The sequence below is a fragment of the Rana temporaria genome, chromosome 3 (assembly GCF_905171775.1).
Source record: "Rana temporaria chromosome 3, aRanTem1.1, whole genome shotgun sequence".
NCBI classification, from domain to species: domain Eukaryota; kingdom Metazoa; phylum Chordata; class Amphibia; order Anura; family Ranidae; genus Rana; species Rana temporaria.
This window is the reverse complement of record NC_053491.1, coordinates 442,807,501-442,822,198: the sequence shown is the minus strand read 5'-3', so window position 1 is coordinate 442,822,198 and position 14,698 is coordinate 442,807,501. Positions and strand designations below refer to the sequence as shown.

The window sequence follows — 14,698 nt, the reverse complement described above, 5'->3', positions numbered from 1 at the left end:
TAAATCCGGCACTATAACAGGCGCACTGATGAGATACAAAATAAAGATGGCTCAGTGTAGGTCCAGGATAATGGATTAATAAGGTAGACTGTAGATGGCAGCCCATCGAGGAGCAGATGATGGAACGCACCTTCCTGCCGGTTAGCCATGAGGATTCTGGGCATCAGCTTCTCCTGGCAGTAAGATCGGAAGCTGTCTCTAATCATGATCTCATCTTCTGTCAGCTGGGAGTCCAGACAGAGAGCGTCCCGCCAATCAAAGAGCGCCTGGGCTGAAAGGAATCACAATACATATGTGACACATAGAAATAATAGAAATGATATGCCTGAGAAAAAAAAAAAACTAAACTGCATGTGACCTTGTATGACCAATGTATATGACTTGTTGTAGCTTCCAGAAAAATGATCATTCTGTTCAGCCAGTCTTGTGATCTAGAGATAGCCCTCTGCCTGACAGCAGACCAGCCAGACCTCCGCTGCAGTCAAAAACAACATCCCAGATTATGTATATATCATAAAAGGCATGATTACATACTAAGAACAAAAAACATAAGAACGCATCCCGTCCTTTTAATGGTAAAGGAACAAAATCACGCTGCTGATTCCTTCTGATAGTGAATGTGTGCTGAATAACGGCCCTGATTGGCTCCTGGTGCTGCCCCTACCTGTTTTCTTACTGCTATAGAGTAAATTACAGGAGTTCAGATTTAGCCTCTGTTTCCACTAGTGCAACTTGTCATGCGACTTCATTTCATTCATTTCAATGGCACCCGTTCCAATCTATGCGACTTAAAGCAGCGACTTTGAAAAGGTTCCTGCACTACTTTAATGCGACTTTTGATGTAACTTTGATCCAGAGACTGTAAAGATGGATCGAAGCTGCGCTCAAAGTCGCATCAAAGTTGCTCTCCACAGACACACTTTGGGGTCGCAACAGTGGAAACGCAGCCTTAAAGAGACCCTGTCACCAATTTAAAAAATGTCAGCTAAGGCTCCATTCACACTTGTGCGACTCCAAAGTTGAGCCTACTTTGGATGGGTACAACATGGATACGACTTTGACCACTGATAATGGACAACAGCCCTTCCCCACCAGAACACTCTGGTCAGCATGCCCAGCCATTGGCTGAGAGTGCTGAACTTTTTCCAGCATCCTCCGCCGCCTTCTGTCGGACCAGCTGCCATACAAAACAGGCCGAATGTTGACCGGTTTTTATTCTACTGGATGATGTCGCTCGTGTGTTCGGGGCTTTAGCCCCCTGATCACCCTAGATGTTAGCCTCTTCCCAGCCAGTGTCATTAGTGTATGCAGGGGTGGCAAACACAAGGCCCGCGGGCCGAATCCGGCCCGCCAGACCTTGCCATGTGGCCCGCGCAACGAGTCGTCCGTTGCCACTAGTGGTGCAACGGATCGTGATCGATCCGTGATCCACAGAGCGCACCGCTGCCTCGGCCTTAAGAAAGGCGGCGGCTTCGGCCTAGCTCCGGAGCGGTCGGCCATCTTGGTACACCCGGCGGCGGCCTAGGTGCGCGCTGACGTTGTCATCACCCCTCCCTCATCTGCTCGTGGATCTTCTAGCCGGCTATTCTGCAAGAGCGCGTAGTGCAAGTACAGTGAGTTTTGCTATTACTAGTGGGGGCAATGTGGGACTGGCCATTATTACAGTGATTACTAGTGGGGGCAATGTTGGACTGGAACAGTGATGACGAGTGGGGGAAATGGTGGACATTACAGTGATGAGTGGGGGCAATGGTGGATGACTGGATGTTACAGTGAGGGGGGGCAATGGTGGATGTTACAGTGAGGTGGGGGCAATCCCATCCTACCCCACCCCTTCCACCCCCATCCCATCCTACCCCACTCCATCTCACCCCACTCCACCCCATCTCATCCCATCCTACCCCACCTCCACCCCATGCCATCCTATACCACCCAATCCTGTCCCCATCCCATTCTACGGCACCCCCCCAATCACCCCATCCCATCCTACCCCACTCCACCCCACACAATCCCATCCCATCTCATTCCACCCCATCCCATCCCATCCCAGGGTGGATGGGAGGATGGAAGGAGAGTGGAGGGTGCAAACTCGTACGCAGCAAACTCCTGAACCCTGCGCTCCATAAAACCAGTAATAAACAAATGCAGTGACAATTATTTATGATAATAAACAGTGGACACTAAGGCCCAGATTCTCGTAGAATGGCGTAAAACTCGGCGGGCGTAACGTATCTGATTTACGTTACGCCGCCGCAAGTTTTACAGGCAAGTGCTTTATTCACCAAGAACTTGCCTGTAAAGTTGCGGCGGCGCAGCGTAAATCACCTGGCGCAAGCCCGCCTAATTCAAATTAGCCGGGTAGGGGGCGTGGAGCATTTAAATTAAGCGCGTTCCCGCGCCGAACGTACTGCGCATGCGCCGTCCGGAAAATATCCCAGGGTGCATTGCTCCAAATGACGTCGCAAGGACGTCATTGGTTTCGACGTGAACGTAAATGGCGTCCAGCCCCATTCACGGACGACTTACGCAAACGACGTAAATTTTAAAATTTTGACGCGGGAACGACGGCCATACTTAACATTGGTTGCCCCTCATATAGAAGGGCCAACTTTACGCCGTGCAAACCTAGCGTAAACGTCGTAACTTCACTGCGTCGACCGCGCGTACGTTCGGGAATTCGCGTATCTAGCTAATTTGCATACTCGACGGGGAAAACGACGGAGGCGACACCAATCGGCAAAAAAAAAAATGCATTTAAGATCCGACAGCGTAAGAGCCTTACGCCTGTCGGATCTAATGGTTATCTATGCGTAACTGATTCTAAGGCCCCATACACACGAGAGGATTTATCCGCAGATACGGTCCAGCGGACCGTATCCGCGGATAAATCCTCTCGAGGATTTCAGAGGATTTCTATGCGATGGCGTGTACACACCATCGCATTGAAATCCGCGCTGAAATCCTCTGCCGATGACGTGTCGCGCCGTCGCCGCTATTATGACGCGGCGACGGGCGCGACGCTGTCATATAAGGAATTCCACGCATGCGTCAAATCATTACGACGCGTGCGGGGAATCCCTTTAGACGGATGGATCCGGTAAGTCTGTACAGACGAGCGGATCCATCCGTTGGAATGGATTCCAGCAGATGGATTTGTTGTGCATGTCAGCAAATATCCATCTGCTGGAAATCCATCCCAGGGGAGATTTCTCTGCGGATAAATATCCGTTGGAGTGTACACACCATAGGATCTATCCGCAGAAACCCATTTGATGGGATTTATCTGCGGATAGATTCTATGGTGTGTATGGGGCCTAAGAATCAGTCGCATAGATACGACGGCCCAGATTAGGACTTACGACGGTGTACATTGCGTTGCGCCGTAGTAAGCCCTTTGAGAATCTGGGCCATAGTCTTACAGGGCAACCATACTGCTAATGCGGCCCCCGATGAATTTGAGTTTGCCACCCCTGGTGTATAGTATTAGCACTGATCACTGTATAAGTGTCACTGGTGATGTCAGTGACAGTTCCCCACCAGCGTCAGTTAGTTTTAGATTGCCCGCTGCACTATCGCAGTCCCATTATAAGTCGCAGGTCACCACCATTAGAAGTATAAAAAATATAAATAGTTGTAGACGCTATAATGTTTATGCAAGCCAATCAATATACACTTATTGGGATTATTTTTTTTATCAAAGACATGTATCAGAATACATTTTTTGCAGAAATGTATGAAGAAATTAGATTTTTTTTATTTAAAGCTATGTTTTATAGCAGAATGTAAAAAATATATATTTTTTTGCTAAATTTTCTGTCTTTTTTTCATTTATATCTCTCAAAAAAAATAAATAAATGCAGAGGTGATCAAATACCACCAAGGAAGAAAGCTCTATTTGTGGGGAAAAATAATGATATAGATCTTGTTTGCATGACGGCGCAATTCCCAGTTAAAGTAGCGTAGTGTTAAAAAAAATAGCAAACAATGCCCTGGTCATGAAGGGGGTAAATCTGCCTCAAAATTAAGATTTTCATATTTTTGGTTTATTTGTATGAAAAAAAAAAATATGTGACAAGTTACACTTCTGTTACAAAACACATAACAAACGTAAACCGTACAAGTTATGAAAATAAGGAAACTCACGTTTTGCGCTTTTCTTTTCCTTCTGTACGCTGGCATCTGGAAAATTGAAGGCATTTATAATATTTTATAGCAACCAATGCTGTCATTTGGTTACAGGGAATCTCTGGCAGAAAAGGAGCACCCACGCCATTGGCTGAGAGGCTAACTGTGTTTATTTCATCACATAAATCAGAAAAGACTAGCCAACACGTTTCGTACTGAAGGGCTTTCTTCATCATGGCTAAATGTGCTGACTGAGACAATGCTGGCCGAACTCAAAGAATCCAAATGTAGAAATGTTTCTATTAGAAAGCAGGCTTTAGCAGCTGCCTAACTTACCTTAAAGTGTTACTAAACCCACAACAGTAAAATCAGTCCGTATATGCAGAAAGGAAGCAGTATCATTTTCAGATTTAAAATATTCACAAGGAACATTTATCACATAGGTGAGCAGTCATTGGCACCCCCCCCCTCCCCCCGGCTTTGATCTCCCCTGCCAAGTGAACAGGACATGTCATTGTCCCAAAGATGTCTCTGGGAGCCCACGGTGACATCTCCAGTCACAAGACTGGATGGGGGGAGCCAAGAAATTTGGCACTTAACCACTTAAGGACCGCCTAACGACGATATACGTCGTCAGAATGGCACCACTGGGCACAATTGCGTACCTGTACGTGATTGTATAAAGCCGAGCGGTGGGTCGCGGCGCGCTCCCGCGACACGGTCCGAAGCTCCGTGACCTTGGCTGCGAGACTCGGGGACCCGATCGCCGCTACAGTCCCGCGATCGGTCCCCGTAGCTGAAGAACGGGGAGAGACGCATGTAAACACGGCTTCCCCGTTCTTCACTGTGGCGCTCTCATCGGTCGTGTGTTCCCTAATATAGGGACACACAACCAATGATGTCAGACCTACAGCCACACCCCCCTACAGTTGTAAACACACTTCAGGTCACACATAACCCCATCAGCGCCCCCTAGTGGTTAACTCCCAAACTGCAACTGTCATTTTCACAGTAAACAATGCATTTTAAATGGTCCGAAAAATGTGTCAAAATTGTCCGATGTGTCCGCCATAATGTCGCAGTCACGAAAAAAATCGCTGATCGCCGCCATTAGTAGTAAAAAAAAAAAAAATTATAAAAATGCAATAAAACTATGCCCTATTTTGTAAACGCTATAAATTTTGCGCAAACCAATCGATAAACGCTTATTGCAATTTTTTTTACCAAAAATAGGAAGAAGAATATGTATCGGCCTAAACTGAGGAAAATAATTTTTTTATATATGTTTTTTGGGGAAATTTATTACAGCAAAAAGTACAAGTAAAAGTATTTTTGTTTATAGCGCAAAAAATTAAAACCGCAGAGGTGATCAAATACCACCAAAAGAAAGCTCTATTTGTGGGAAAAAAAGGACGCCAATTTTGTTTGGGAGCCATGTCGCACGACCGCGCAATTGTCTGTTAAAGCAACGCAGTGCCGAATCGCAAAAAGGGGCAAGGTCCTTTAGCTGCATTTTGGCCTTAAGTGGTTAAAGAAAAGCGATTTAATATACATCACATGTGAGAAAAGTTAAAATGTGGATTTTCGGGCTAAGGATACACATTTTATTGTTTGGGGTTACATAAGGGATTGCGCAGATTCTGGCACATAAAGTCTGCTTTGTTTTTATATTGCACCAGTGTAAAGTCTGCAGGAAGAACTCTTGCGCCACCTTGTGGTAATTCTGAGAACTGTGCAAATCAAAGTCATACTTTTGGCTAACCTTAAAGCGGAGGTTCACCCTAAAATAATTATCTACCATCCCATCCAGCATACTTGCGTCAGCTACAGTATGCTTTTTTTTTTTTCTCGCTGTACTTACCGTTTAATCGTTGATTTTCTTTTCTTCTCCCCGCTGGGAATAGGTGTTCCTATGAAGGGGCGTAGATGAGTGACGTGCGGCTATATACGGCGCCTGCGCAGTCAGCTCCTAGTCTGTGCGCAGGCGCCGTATAGCGCCGTGAAGAGCGGAGTCCTAGTCCGGCTATTTTCGGAAAGCGTGAAGCCGCACGTCAATGATCTACGCCCCTTCATAGGAACGCCTATTCCCCGCGGGAAGAAGAAAAGAAAATCAACGATTAAACGGTAAGTACAGCGAGAAAAAAAAAGCATACTGTAGCTGACGCAAGTATGCTGGATGGGATGGTAGATGATTTTTTTAGGGTGAACCTCCGCTTTAAGCACTCCTCGCCCCCTTATATGCTACATTTGGCATGTCATTTTTTTGGGGGGGGAGTGGGGGCTTCGGTAGGAGTGGGACTTCCTGTCCCACTTCCTCCTTCCACCCAGGGACCGCCTCAGCGACTTCTCTTCTCGCCTAAGGAGGCCCCTCCCTTTAGGCGATCTCCATGGACACGTGACAGGTCCCAGGAGATCGCCTGTCCACTCCTAGAGCGCAGCGCGACTCGCTCATGCTAAGTGAGTGCCCGGCCGTGAAGCCGAAAGCTGTCATGGCCGGGTGCCCACACTATGAATGGAGGTGCCGGCCAGAGAGCGGGGGGGGGAAGGAGCGGAGCTCCGGGCGGCCGCTTCGCTGGACCATGGAGCAGGTGAGTGTCTGTTTATTAAAAGTCAGCAGCTACACTTTTTGTAGCTGCTGACTTTTAATAAGCACTAAGACCCCTTTCACACTGAAGCGTTTTTACAGCGTTTTAGCATTAAAAATAGCGCTAAAATGCTCTCCATGCATCTCAATGGACCCTTTCACACCGAGTCCTGCAAGCAGCATCTTTGGAGCAGCTTTTGGGCGCTGACAAAAACGCTCCAAAAACGCCCCTCTCCATTGAAATGAATTGAAAGCGCTGTAAAAACGCCTTACCCTTTCACATTGAGGCACTGCAAAAACGCCCTAAAACGTTGGGGTCTATGCGGTGCTTTACCAGCACATTGGGATTGCAGATGAGGCTTTCGCTCGAATAACGCTCGAAAAACGCCCCAGTGTGAAAGGGGCCTTAAAGGCTGGAACTCCCCTTTAAGCAACAAAATAAAGCCGCAGATCAGTGCTATCTGCACCACCGATTTCATTGCGGCTTGCGACTTCATTTAACAGAACTCTATGCAAGTCGCAATGAAATTAAAGAAAAATAGTGCAGTAACCTTTTTCAAAGTCGCTGTGACTTGAGTTGCAACAATTTGTACGGTTCCATTGCCCGCAAAGGGTGCAATTTGTCATGCAATTGCACCGGTGTGAACCAGGGCTTAAAGCAGAGTTCCACCCAAAAATGGAAATTCCGCTTATTGGAATCCCCCCCCCCCCTTCGGTTTCACATTTGGCACCTTTCAAGGGGTGCAGATACCTGTCAAATCCAGGTATTTGCTCCCACTTGCGGGCATGTCCGGCCCCTCCGCTGTCTTCTGGAAGACAATAAGTTACACCCAACTTAACTACTTGCCCACCAGCCGCCGTCGTTTTACGGCGGCAGGTCGGCTCCCCTGCGCGAGAGCCCGTAGCTCTACGTCGGCTCTCTCGCAGGCCACTAGGGGCGCGCGCATGCCCCCGACTCCCGGGCGCGATCGTTGCCGGACACACGCGATCGCTCGTTACAGAGCGGGGACCTGGGAGCAGTGTGTGTAAACACACAGCTCTCGGTTCTGTCAGCTGGGGAAATGCTGATCTTCTGTTCATACAATGTATAAACAGAAGATCAGTGATTTCCCCTAGTGAAGCCCCCCCCCCTACAGTTAGAACACACCCAGGGACATACTTAACCCCTTCCCCGCCCCTAGTGTTAACCCCTTCACTGCCAGTGGCATTTTTATAGTAATCCAATGCATTTTTATAGCACTGATCGCTATAAAAATGCCAATGGTCCCAAAAATGTGTCAAAAGTGTCCGCCATAATGTCGCAGTACCGGAAAAAAAAATCACTGATCGCTGCCATTACTATTAAAAAAAATATATGAATAAAAATGCCATAAAACAACCCCCTATTTTGTAAACACTTTAACTTTTGCGCAAACCAATCAATAAGCGCTTATTGCGATTTTTTTAATGAAAAATATGTAGAAGAATACGTATCGGCCTAAACTGAGGAATTTTTTTTATTTTTTTATATATTTTTGGGGGATATTTATTATAGCAAAAAGTAAAAAATATAATTTTTTTTCAAAATTGTCGCTCTATTTTTGTTTATAGCGCAAAAACTAAAAACCGCAGAGGTGATCAAATACCACCAAAACAAAGCTCTATTTGTGGGGGAAAAAGGACGCCAATTTTGTTTGGGAGCCACGTCGCACGACCGCGCAATTGTCAGGTAAAGCGACGCAGTGCCGAATCGCAAAAAGTGCTCTGGTCTTTGGGCAGCAATATGGTCCGGGGGTTAAGTGGTTAAAGCTGAGTAGCAGCACTAACTGCATGATGGGAGCTCCATTTTTCCTCGGTTCAGTGGTATTGCTATAACATGCTGAAGGTGTACCTGGCAGTTAATGGCATTTAGCATTGTTTTACAGAACGTGGTAACATTTCTTTTTACTGTCAATGACATTACACACAAGTCTTCAGATGCAGCCTCTATGGATGTACCCTGATAAGACAATCCTCACCTTTCTGCTTGGCGGCGGTGCCCTGCGCCCTTACCGCACACACCTGGATGCCATGTCTCACACTTCTTAACAGGCGCAATGAACTTCCAGTTAGTGACATTATGGTAACTGAAAAAAAAAAAAAAAGTGCAGTAAATAAAACAACAAGTCCGGATGTGTATCCTGTTATACAGAACATAGTGGATGCCAGAAATAAAAGGTGCTTCAGGTTGTGACCACTAGAGCCCTACATTTCCCCCTCTCACTCTGTTTTCTGAGACAGATCCCGCCTGGAGGACTTTCAGTGAAAGAAGCAAGCAAAACATTATGCAGCCCTACTGCATTATAGTAACAAAAATACTAGGGTTGTCCCCATACCACTTTTTTGAGACCGAGTACAAGTACCGATACTTTTTTTCCAAGTACTCGCCGATACCGAATACCGATATTTTTTTTTAATGTCATGTGACAGTATTTTTTTTTAATACAATTTTTTGGTGTTTTTTTAGGGGGGGGGTGGATTGTCAGTGTGTTTTTTTTTATTTACATTTTATTTTTATTTATTTAAAAAAAAAAAAAAATTATTGCAATTTTTTTTTTATCAGCCCTGTTGTGGGTCTTTGGAGAGATATCAGGGGTCTTAACAAACCTTTAAGACAGAGAAAGGGACTAAGGACACAGATTCCCCAGTCCCTTTCTCGGCAGCCTCAGCTGAAATGAATGGACAGAAGCTCCTCTCCATTCATAAACTGAAGCATCATAAACACAGGAGGTTACGATGTTTCAGTTATATGAATGGACAGAGTCAGTGATCACAACTTTGTTCATTCTGAAAAGGTAGGAGCCGGGTTTAGCGCCTCCTACCTCCGCTCTCCATCCTGACAGATTGGAGGGGGGGAGAGCAGACAGCACTGAACACGGGGGTGGAGAGAGAGAGGACAGCACTGAACACGGGGGGGGGGGGGGGAGAGGACAGCACTGAACACGGGGGGGGGGGGGGAGAGGACAGCACTGAACACGGGGGGGGGGGGGAGCAGACAGCACTAAACACGGGGGGGGGAAAGACAGCACTGAACACGGGGGGGGGGGGGGTGAGGACAGCACAGAACGGGGGGGGAGAGAGGACAGCACGGAACACGGGGGGAAGAGCACAGCACGGAACACGGGGGGAAGAGCACAGCACGGAACACGGGGGGAAGAGCACAGCATGGAACACGGGGGGGAAAGAGCACAGCACGGAACACGGGGGGGAAAGAGCACAGCACGGAACACGGGGGGGAAAGAGCACAGCACGGAACACGGGGGGGAAAGAGCACAGCACGGAACACGGGGGGAAAGAGCACAGCACGGAACACGGGGGGAAAGAGCACAGCACGGAACATGGGGGGAAAGAGCACAGCACGGAACACGGGGGGAAAGAGCACAGCACGGAACACGGGGGGGAAAGAGCACAGCACGGAACACGGGGGGAAAGAGCACAGCACGGAACACGGGGGGAAAGAGCACAGCACGGAACATGGGGGGAAAGAGCACAGCACGGAACACGGGGGGGAAAGAGCACAGCACGGAACATGGGGGAAAGAGCACAGCACGGAACGGGGGAAAGAGCACAGCACGGAACACGGGGGGAAAGAGCACAGCACAGAACATGGGTGGGAAGAGCACAGCACGGAACACGGGGGGAAGAGCACAGCATGGAACACGGGGGGAAAAGAGCACAGCACGGAACATGGGGGAAAGAGCACAGCACGGAACGGGGGAAAGAGCACAGCATGGAACGGGGGAAAGAGCACAGCACGGAACACGGGGGGAAAGAGCACAGCACGGAACACGGGGGGAAAGAGCACAGCACGGAACACGGGGGGAAAGAGCACAGCACGGAACATGGGGGGGAAAGAGCACAGCACGGAACGGGGGAAAGAGCACAGCATGGAACGGGGGAAAGAGCACAGCACGGGGGGAGAAGACTTGCAACTCCCCTGCCTGCCCAGGTATCAGCTGAGGCATCGGAGCATTTCCCCCGAGTACAAATACTCTGGGAAATGCTTAGTATCGGTCCCGATACCGATACTAGTATCGGTATCGGGACATCCCTAAAAAATACCATGCAACATAACCTGGAACTTCCACTATTTTATTCTCCAGGGTCTCTGCTTTCAGAAAATATATCAATGTTTAGGGCAGGGTGGATTTGATATAAATCATAATTTTTAAAGAGCAACTGTCATCTCTGTCCCACAGAGGCTCCTCCTCTGACCCGCTGTTGACCCCCCGACAGTCCCATTCACTTTATTAGGACGGCTGGTGATGCGGCATTGACACTACAAGGTGAGGGAGGTGGTGGCAGCAGGTGAGGGGATGCCCGCCAACAGGTGCTACCATGATGGATCCGATATGACAGGTACTCTTTAAATGTAAGGACTTATTCTTGCTGGTAGTTGGAATTTTTTTTATATTTGCAAACAAAATGAAGGTTTCCTATTTAGAATAATAAGCTGTCGGGTAGGGATGGGAAAAAAAATCGATTCGATTTAAAAATCGAGTTGGTCAATCGAACAATCAAATCGATTCATATTTTCAAAAAATCGATTTGTTCAATTTTTTTTCCCCCAGGATCGGCGCCGACACCGCGCCGGTCTTAAGGAGCTGCTGCGGGCAGGAGTTTTTTGGCGAGGCCGCGGCCTCACCTAAAAACTCTTGCCCACAGCCCCTCAGGACTGGAGCGGTGTCCATAAAAAAAAAAAACGTTTTGAATCGTAAATCAATAAAAAAAAAAAAATGCAGATTTTTTTTAGGGGGGGGGGGGGGGGAAATCGCCCAGCTCTACTGTCAGGTTACTAAAACAGCGATATCAGAACTATTCAATCATACAGTTTGTAGTGTACATCGATTTGCAAAACAATGGGATAAAAGAATATTCCTGAACTTTGATTTATCTCATGGTTTCTGTAAAATTGTGTGAATGCATCAATGCATCAGTGCATGTTATCTCAGCTTGGATTCATTGAATGAGTTTACCAAAAATGTAAATATTGCAGAATATACAACCTCATAGCTACATAACTAAGCTCCATTTCATGCTGAATAAACTAAATTATTAATGTATCTTAAATAGAAAACTATCTTTAGATAGACTTTTACTCCAAAAACATTTTATTAAAATTAATTTGATAAAAATAGAATTTTTTTTTATATATATATATATATATATATATATATATATATATATATATATATATATATATATATATATATATAAAAAAAAGATTTAAATACAAACAAAATAAGATTTAAAAAAATCATTGATTTATATCCACCCGGGTTTGGGGGTTTTGACTAATCTTCAGGCCTGTGTTCAAAAAAACGCAAAAATGGTTCTGGCAGAAAAAGGGTTAATCTTGGGGCTGCACCAATACAGTTTTTTTTTTTTAAATCTGTGATTATGTATACCAATACTTTCATCAAGTACTCGCTGATACCGAGTACCGATAACTTTACAGTGCGATTTGCGTCAATACAAAAATAATTGGCGCAAATCGCATTGCAAAGAATGGCATGCGGTGTGATTCCTGTCTGAATCACATGCGGTTTCCCCCCCACTGCTCCTGTGTGTGCATAAAAAAGGATTAAAGCGCCACCTAGCGGGCAATCAATTTTTTTTTTTATCATCGTCTTTAGAAGGCGGTCCTGTTTACGATAATGGTGGTCTCTGCGGCGGATTTTTCCGCAAGATCAACGTCATCGGTGGCGGGAGAGGGCCCCCCCTTTCCGCTGCTCTTCCATGCCCTCCGCCGCTTACCGGAGCCGTTGGCAGCGGCGGAGGCGATCGGGTCCTTCCTGTGGCTGGGTGCGGAGATGAGTAAGTGGAAGGCGGCCCCCACCCGTCTCCATACCATAGCAGGGCGGAAGAGACTTCAAAACATCACTTCCGCCCATAGCTCTTAAAAGGGCCTCTTTTTTTTTTTTTATTACTAATTGTTTTGATTTTTTTTTTTTGTATTTTAGTCTAAATATGACATCTGAGGTCTTTTTGATCCCAGATCTTATATTTAGGAGGACTTGTCATGCTTTTTTCTATTAACCACTTAACCACTTCCGGACCGCCTCCTGCACATATTCGTCGGCAGAATGGCACGGCTGGGCACAAGCACGTATATATACGTCCTGTACTTGTACCCAGCCGTGGGTCGCGGGCGCGCGCCCGCGGCGCGCTCCCGCGACCCGGTCCGAAGCTCCGGGACCGCGGGTCCCGCGGACCCAATCGCCGCTCGAGTGCGGCGATCGGTCCCCGGAGCTGAAGAACGGGGAGAGCCGTGTGTAAACACGGCTTCCCCGTGCTTCACTGTGGCGGCGTATCGATCGCGTCATCCCCTTTATAGGGGAGACACAATCAATGACGTCACACCTACACCCACACCCCCCCTACAGTTAGAAACACAGATGAGGTCACACTTAACCCCTTCAGCGCCCCCTTGTGGTTAACTCCCAAACTGCAATTGTCATTTTCACAGTAAACAATGCATTTTTAATGCATTTTTTGCTGTGAAAATGACAATGGTCCCAAAAATGTGTCAAAATTGTCCAAAGTGTCCGCCATAATGTCGCAGTCACGAAAAAAATCGCTGATAGCCGGCATTAGTAGTAAAAAAAAAAAATGAATAAAAATGCAATAAAACTATCCCCTATTTTGTAAACACTATACATTATGCGCAAACCAATCGATAAACGCTTATTGCGATTTTTTTTACCAAAAATATGTAGAAGAATACGTATCGGCCTAAACTGAGGAAAATTTTTTTTTTATATATGTTTTTGGGGATATTTATTATAGCAAAAAGTAAAAAATATTGATTTTTTTTCAAAATTGTCGCTCTATTTTTGTTTATAGCGCAAAAAATAAAAACCACAGAGGTGATCAAATACCATCAAAAGAAAGCTCTATTTGTGGGGAAAAAAAGACACCAATTTTGTTTGGGAGCCACGTCGCACGACCGCGCAATTTTCTGTTAAAGCGACGCAGTGCCGAATTGTAAAAACTCCTTGGGTCATTTAGCAGCATATTGGTCCGGTCCTTAAGTGGTTAAAGGGCCTTTTTTTTTTTATTGTTTTGATTTTTTTTTTTATTGCATTTTAGTGTAAATATGAGATGTGAGGTCTTTTTGGCCCCAGATCTCATATTTAAGAGGACCTGTCATGCTTTTTTCCTATTACAAGGGATGTTTACATTCCTTGTAATAGGAATAAAAGTGATCACTTTTTTTTTTTAAAAGAACAATGTAAAAAATAAAAATAAAAAGGTAAAATAAATAAGAAAAAAAAATATTTAAACACACCCCCGTCCAGCCGAATGCGCCTGCAGAAGCAAAAGCATATGTGAGTAGCGCCCGCATACGAAAACGATATCAAACCACACATGTGAGGTATCACCACGATCGGTAGAGCGAGAGCAATAATTCTAGCCCTAGACCGCCTCTGTAACTCAAAAAATGCAACCTGTAGAATTTTTTAAACGTTGCCTATGTAGATTTTTTAAGGGTAAAAGTTTGTCGCCATTCAACGAGCGAGCGCAATTTTGGAGCGTGACATGTTGGGTATCATTTACTCGGCGTAACATTATCTTTCACAATATAAAAAAATAAAAAATTGGGCTAACTTTACTGTTGTCTTATTTTTTTTATTCAAAAAAGTGCGCTTGCAAGACCGCTGCGCAAATACGGTGTGACATAAAGTATTGCAACGACCCCCATTTTATTCTCTAGAGTGTTAGAAAAAAAAAAGTATAATGTTTGGGGGTTCTAAGTAATTTTCTAGCAAAAAAAAATGTTTTTAACTTGTAAACAACAAACCTCAGAAAGAGGCCCGGTCCTTAAGTGGTTAATATGCAGCCGCGGCAAGGACGTTCTTTTTCAGATGTCATCTACATACGACGTTCCAACTACAAGTTATTTTCTGTGCGAAGAAAGTTTCATAGAGAATGCAGTTCAGGTCACTTTAAAAGGGAGTAACTGGAGAT

The 14,698-nt window shown here is 45.8% G+C and overlaps 1 protein-coding gene across 2 annotated transcripts in view; it reads right to left on the bottom strand.

The window, feature by feature from the left end:
* The window catches only part of GCDH (glutaryl-CoA dehydrogenase), a 55,204-nt gene that overhangs the window by 30,432 nt on the left and 10,074 nt on the right, over positions 1–14,698 (bottom strand). The window contains exons 2-4 of one of the 2 annotated variants that reach the window (XM_040346487.1): positions 8,707–8,814; positions 4,144–4,179; positions 131–271 (exon numbers count right to left, since the gene is read on the bottom strand). In XM_040346487.1, coding sequence (XP_040202421.1) covers positions 131–271; positions 4,144–4,179; positions 8,707–8,806 — 277 coding nt within the window. In that variant the 5' untranslated portion in view covers positions 8,807–8,814. The remainder of the gene's footprint in view (positions 1–130; positions 272–4,143; positions 4,180–8,706; positions 8,815–14,698) is intronic. The other variant, XM_040346488.1, reaches the window with a different exon arrangement.